General features: G+C 41.9%; 1 protein-coding gene across 2 annotated transcripts in view; it reads left to right on the plus strand.

Annotated features, from left to right (window-relative positions):
- The window catches only part of LOC110497971 (RAC-alpha serine/threonine-protein kinase), a 35,828-nt gene extending 29,064 nt beyond the window's left edge, over positions 1-6,764 (plus strand). For both annotated transcript variants that reach the window (XM_036954914.1, XM_036954913.1), the window contains 4 exons: positions 1,547-1,761; positions 1,869-1,956; positions 2,088-2,190; positions 4,336-6,764. In XM_036954914.1, the coding sequence (XP_036810809.1) occupies positions 1,547-1,761; positions 1,869-1,956; positions 2,088-2,190; positions 4,336-4,415 (486 nt within the window). In that variant the 3' untranslated portion in view covers positions 4,416-6,764. The remainder of the gene's footprint in view (positions 1-1,546; positions 1,762-1,868; positions 1,957-2,087; positions 2,191-4,335) is intronic.
- Positions 6,765-7,173: the final 409 nt, after the last annotated feature.

Here is a 7,173-nt window from a genome sequence, read left to right on the forward strand (position 1 = left end):
GAATGCTGTAACGTCTGGGAATATTCCACAGGCCAGACCCACTGCCCAGACCAGGGCTGTAAGCCTGCATCTTGCGAACACCCATGGAACAAGTTTCACCTAATCCACTGTGAAATAGAGTCATTTTATTGAAATGAAGTCGATTTGTGAAAGTAATGAACAATGAAAAGGAGAGTGAAGGGCATGTGTTTGGGAGAGGGACAATAGCTGTGTTTGTGTTAGAGGGAGAATAAGGCCAGAGAAGTAAGATAGAGGGCAGTATCAAGTGGAGGAAAAGTACAGCAAGTGTACGTTTCACTCCTACCTCCTCCTTGCACTGTGCTGTCCTTTGGGCCAGTGTAACAGAGCTGGTCCAGGCAGCCCTGGTTACGTGTGTGAGGGATGAGCTTGGCTCCTGTGGTCCTGGCAGCTCCACAGCTGTGGTACTCTTCTACATATATGGGGCAGCTGCAGGCCCAGCTGTCGTGTGGTGTGAATCACACGACAGCAGTGCTGGAAATAGAGACGGTCCAGTAATCCTAGCACCGTGCCGGCTTCACGTTACCCCTGCCCTCCGAGTCCTCCTCGCCCCTAACCGCAGCGCCAAGCAGCGTGCCCACAGATGCAGGCACACACCACCCGCTCAAACACACACAAACACACTCTGGTTTTGTTCCATTTACGGTCACATCTGTCCATCTGTTCTGCCCGCCTCTTCTCTCTGGGTCTGTGTATCTTCATGTCCATATGTAATTCTATTAGGCTGCCCTTTTACCTATGAATCTATTCCTGGACCAATTTATCTCACCTCATATAACCTTGTTTTAAAGAACAGTCTGTTCTCATTGGCTTGATTCCACCTACAATATCCTTCCTGTACTGTTAACCCAACTACACTTCCCAGAAGGCCTTGTTTAGTAACAACTCAAATACTATGTTTGACATTCAACAGGCTGCCCAGTTAGACAGTACAGAGGCAAATCGAGCCAATTGATTAGAACGTGTGAACACGTCATCTTCCAAGATGTGTGAACCTCCACTTCCGTGACTAAGGGCTGTGGCAGTGGTGTGGTGTATGTGGTTGCTGCTATGGGGACTCTGCTTCCACTAACTGGCCCTAGCCTCTCCAGCCTCCAGCCCCTGCCCAGCCTATCCCTCTCTCATGATGGTGTGTAGTGTGTACTGCAGACCTCTAGTGATTAAATATGCAGGGCTCCGGGGGAAACTCTATCCCTGCTCCTAATGTGAGATGTGAGTCAGTGTTGGCTGTGGCTGCTTGGAATCCCAAACCAGGAGAAGGGGGTGGGGGGTTCACTGGCCTCACTCAGGGTTCTTTATACAGCCTGGAGAGCTGCTGACCTCACTACCTACCTAATGTCCATCCACTTAGCTAATAGCTAGGTTTCAGAGATCTAAACCAACAATGTATAGTATGTCTCTCTTGATGCTATCATAGGGAAGAATGTACATTTGAACTCCTGCTAGCCCTTGTCCTGTATGCTTCCAAGTATGATTGTTCCTAATGGTATTATATTGTTTTGAGTTGTGGTTGTCCTGTGTTGTCCAGGTTCTGGAGGACAATGATTACGGTCGTGCGGTGGACTGGTGGGGTCTGGGCGTGGTCATGTACGAGATGATGTGCGGTCGGCTGCCCTTCTACAACCAGGACCACGAGAAGCTGTTTGAGCTCATCCTCATGGAGGACATCCGTTTCCCACGTACCCTGGGTCACGAGGGCAGGTCCCTGCTCTCCGGCCTGCTCAAGAAGGACCCCAAGCAGCGGTGCGTTGACCCTCTTGCCAGCAGTTATCCACAGAATCCCGTGGAATATAATGGCATGGATTGATTTGGCCACTTATTTACTTTGTTTTGGTTTCTCTATCTTCCAGGTTAGGTGGAGGACAGGATGATGCTAAGGAGATTATGCAGCACAAATTCTTTGCTGGGATTGAATGGCAAGATGTTTATGAGAAAAAGGTAAATTAGTGTTCCATTTTCCATTACTTCAGTGAACAATCAATAGATTTCACCAGGCCTGCAACTGTCTACACTCTGATTGACAGGACAGATGTGCCAATGTGCTCATGGTGTCCTCTCTTCTTTCACAGCTGGTCCCGCCCTTCAAGCCCCAGGTTACCTCGGAAACAGATACACGGTATTTTGACGAGGAGTTCACAGCACAGACCATCACTATTACACCGCCCGGACAAGGTACTACCTGACCCACTGCGTATTCTGTATCTTTACAGAATACACGCACCACACTCAGAGAACAGTATTACACACCCAGTCAGACAATCATACTTGTTTTTTTGTTTTTCACTGACTCTTTGGACCTGAATGTTTTTGTTTAGTAGGGGTGATCACAGTCTGACTCAGGATGAACTGGAAACGCAAGTGGTTCTAAATGTCATTACTGTAAAGAATACCTATTGCGTTTCAGAATCTCACATAAATGTATCTCCCCTCTTCAGAGATTTTAAACTTTAAATTATCATTTGGCTCTAAAGGTCAATGTTTATTTTTGGGGTTCCAGAATTGGAGTGTCTCAAACAAAAAAACCCAAGCTGATCTACATGGTTTAGATAGAATTTTGATTGAAGACAGTAATATTCTTCCTCGTTGTCACGGTCATGAGAGAATGTAATATTTCCTCGTGCCCTTGATGTATATGATACATTATACAGTTGCGGACAAATATATTGGCATCCTTGCACTTTTCTTAAATAATTCCCTATTTCTAAAATGAGTTTAAATTGAAAAAAAAGCATTTGTTCTCCACACAATATTGAATTTTCATCATTGTAGATCAAATTTTTATTTTTGTAAACTTAAGTTTACAATTTTTATTCAGAAATTAAATACAAATGGCATGGACAAATGTATTGGTACCCCTTGTACTTGGTTGCACAGCCTTTGGGCAAGATAACTGCAGACAAACCCTTTTTGTAGCAATTTGGCCCACTTTTCAGCAGCATACTGCTCCAATACTTCAATGTTTGAGAGGTGACCTCCACCAACTGCTTTTGTCAGATCTCATCATAGGTTTTGGATGTGATTCAGATTTGGACACTAGCCACTCTAGAACAGTCCAGCATTTCTTCTCAAACCATTCCAGGGTGCTTTTGATGTGTGTTTGGGGTCATTGTTCAGCTGGAAGACCCACAACCTTTAACAGAGACAGAGCTCTTTGACATTACAGGTCAGCGCTTTGTTTACTGACAACCAAATGAATATTCAATGGAAAGAACACCCTCCCTACAATCAAACATGAGGGAGGTTTGATAATGCTGTGGGGTTGCTTTGCTGCCTCTGGTACTGGGGGCCTTGAAAATGCACAAGGCATCATGAAATCAGCAGATTATCAGGTGTTTTGGAGTCCAATGTTCAACCCAGTGTACAAAGACTGGGTCTCCATTGGAGGTTGTGGGTCTTCCAGCAGGACAATGACGCCAAAAGCACATACAAAAAACACCAAGGAATGGTTCAAGAAGAGATGCTGTTCTGGAGTGGCTAGCCAATAGTCCAGATCTGAATCACATCCAGAACCTATGGTGAGATCTGAAAACAGCAGTTGGTGGATGGCACCCCTCAAACATGGAAGCATTTGAGCAGTTTGCTGCTGAAAAGTGGGCCAAGGTGCAGCAAGATCACTGATGGCTACAAGAAGCATTTGTCTGCAGTTATCTTGGCTGTGCAACCAAGAACTCGCAAATCATTTTGCCGTTTGTCATTACTTTCAAAATTAAAAATTCTAAAAAATTGCTTATGCAATGTTGAAAATCCAATAAGGTGTGGAAACCAAAAGTTATTTTCCAATTTCATCTTATTTTAGAAGACATAGGGAATTAAAGAAAAGTGCAAGGCTGCCAATATATTTGGTCGCAACTTTATATCTGTACTGTAGCACTCAAAGAATTAAATCCCACGAGAGAAAAATAATAGATCGTTTTGAACATCATTCAAGGTATAGATTGCACTCCAAGGCAAATATTGAAATGATAATGGGGAAGGTCCATCTTCCCAGTGCAATTAATGTGAGGTCAAATTACATAGTGCTTATTCAATTCCTCTGGGGGATTTGTGCCCTCTCCTGGAACGTGTGTGTAACGTCTGTTATTCCATAGTTCACTGTGTACCTCACATGGAAGTGCTAGACCCCTAGCAGTGTGTGCCAAACTGCGCCCTGGCTAGTACTAGGTACATTATGCATTAGGACTCAATCATAAGGGTTTTTTGTCACTGGGAGGAAAATATATATTTTGTATTAAAGCGGAAATCAGAACGTATATACTAATGGAGTTTTCTGTGCCATCCCTCTCTCTCTCTTTCCTCCCCACTCATTTTGTATTCCAGAAGACAGCATGGAGTCGTTTGACAGCGAACGGAGACCCCACTTCCCACAGTTTTCCTACTCTGCGAGTGGAACAGCCTAAACACACCCCTTTATTCCTCTGGTCCCACCATTTCCCCTCACCCCACCAGACTGCACATCCAACTACCGGGGTTTTCGCCACATCCTTTCCTTACTTCACCAGTGTTTCAGATAGTATTGTTGAACAGACATTTGCAATCTGCAGGTTCGGTAATTATATGGGAAAATACTCCATACTACACAAATGAAAAACCACTGATTAGTTTCTGTGGCCTTTTAAGACTTTTCTAATGGTGAGAGAGAACACTACAGTGCATTTCCTGCTTGTCTTGATGTGTGCAGTCAGACAAGCTTGATGTTCATAAAACCTAATTTATAGGAAAAGAGTGGTCATGCAGCGATGTGGTATATGAATTTAGAATGATAAGGCTACACGTTCTTAAACTTTTGTCTTGCTTTTGTCAGCACCTGTTATATTTGTCACATACTATTCACAAAGTGAACGTTTGCCTGGAAAATGTTACGGGACCATAAGGACTATATTGGAATTAGCCATTTAAAATTGAAATGTATTTTGCTGTTCTTTGTTTAAAGGGGCGATCTGCAGTTGTTACATACATTTTTTTGACTCATGAATAAATGATATGTACCCATTGATTCTTGAAGAATATAACTTATGAATGCCTAATGAACTTAGTTGAACTGTCATACCCTATCACAACCCAAAATATAAGATAATTTAGCTCCAAAGTTTGTAAACAAACACTATATAGCCTCACACTATGGTTAAAATGATAATTTTGGATATGATGGCATCCATAGCTCTGTCTATGAATTTTAGTGGTTCCATTTCTCCAACCCATCCCTCAGCTTTTTACATAAACAGGGATGGGGAGAACGCTTTGTTTCAACTGCTGATTTCCGCTTTAATACCAATAAATATTGTGGCCCAACGGCAATAACAATAGATGACCAATGACTTCGTTTTCAATGAAGTGGGAGATTAGTCTGATATTGATTTTTTTTTATCAAGACTTTCACACTATCACTATTTGACCAACACTTTGAATCTCCTTGGGCTGCCAGTATACCTAATCAATAAAATGTATTATTCTGTATATCTAACTGTTAGTAGAACATGGTTGATTCTTATAGGACTTCCAATGCTCAAAAAACATTCTTATCAGAATTTTAAAGCCCTAAAACATTAGAGAACAAGGTGAGAATTACCCAATGGACCACTGTCAGTCTAATAGAGAAATGATGTAATAGAGTGGCAGAAAGGGGATTTGCAGATACTTAAATAACACTTATTCTGGGGGCAGGCATAATCTAAATAGATTAAAGCTTGCTGTCAATGAATCTCAGAACTGTGTACACATGGTCAATTAGATATCCATTTCCTGTGGTCCCATTGAAAAGACAGAGTTACTCTAACCCCCCTGGACTATCATGTGCTTGGATTGTGGTGCCTCCCTGTCTGAATGTTGTATTCCAAACACTCTAGGCTGCTTCCCTCTGAACTTGCCAGTCAGGTACTGATCCTTTCTGCCCAATCAGGGAATCTTTTCTCTCTTCTGGATTTTCCTCTTCTACAGTATTGGGTGTTTTTCTCCCAGTGTACTCACTGCAGCCTCAATGAGGTCACTATAACAATATAGTCCTTTAGGACTTACTCCATAAACAAACTGGGCTGTGGTTCCGGGGGAAACAAGTTGAGTCAGCTTTGATCTCTATAGGTAGGGATGTGTTCCATTCCTCTGTACATGGCTCTGAGTTGTTATTTATAGAAAACCAGCAATGAAAATGGATTTGACTGTGCCAATGATATGCACTTTCCTGCCCCAAAACATGTATGTATGTATTTGTACACTTGTACTTGTTACACTTTGCTGTCAGAAATGACTGAAACAGCACCTCTCTAGACATCAATTCTGAAAGGTGTGAACTATGAAAAGATAATTTGCGCAATTAACCCCCATATACAGATTGCTGTAGATAAACTGGTAATCTTGAAAATGGAACACAGTTCTCCAATGAGTTTCCAGAAAATTCTGCTGTGTTTTCAGATGACTGATAATCACGATACAAAAGTTAATCATACAAATGAATGTAACAGCTTTTTATTTTTATTTTCATATCAATTCCTCTTTCTCAAACAATTCTTAAATTGTTAGATCTGATTGTTGCTTAATCCTATGCACACTCATCATTTGCTGTCACCCTCTGAAAATAGGGAAATGTATTTTATACCTTTTCTTTTTAAAACTTTTTTTGTACCTCCTCTTTCCTATTCCCAAGACTGAGGACACCAGCTTTAGTAAATAAATGATATCCACTTTGTACACTGTTTTTACTGTTTTGTTTTTTCTTTTAAATTGATTAAATAAAAGGTCTTAACTAAACCTGCCAACTAGTCTTTCATTGTCTTTTGTTCAGTTGATCATTCAGCCATTCTTACAGACCTCAAGAACTTCTCGGAAATGCTTTTAACCCACAGTCATAGCACAAGCTTGACTTGCTAATGCTTTGATCTGACTGAGGTATTTAAAAAAAAAAAAATGAAATAAAAAATAAACATCCTTGAACGAGGCGAACGTGTGAAACATAGGAATATACCTAAATACTGAGTGGCTAGATAGGTTGGACTTCTGTACCTCTACAGGACTGCACAGGTCCATGTTTGTCTGTGACTCTGCAGCTGGTCAGAGATGGAGGAGAAGCTCCCCTGGGCCAGACCCAGATGGTACAGTCTCCTGAGCAGATGTTGACAGCCAGAGCTCTGTCTGTCTGTGGCCAGCTGCACTGCTCTTCACTGC

This window comes from Oncorhynchus mykiss, chromosome 19 (genome assembly GCF_013265735.2).
Source record: "Oncorhynchus mykiss isolate Arlee chromosome 19, USDA_OmykA_1.1, whole genome shotgun sequence".
NCBI lineage: Eukaryota > Metazoa > Chordata > Actinopteri > Salmoniformes > Salmonidae > Oncorhynchus > Oncorhynchus mykiss.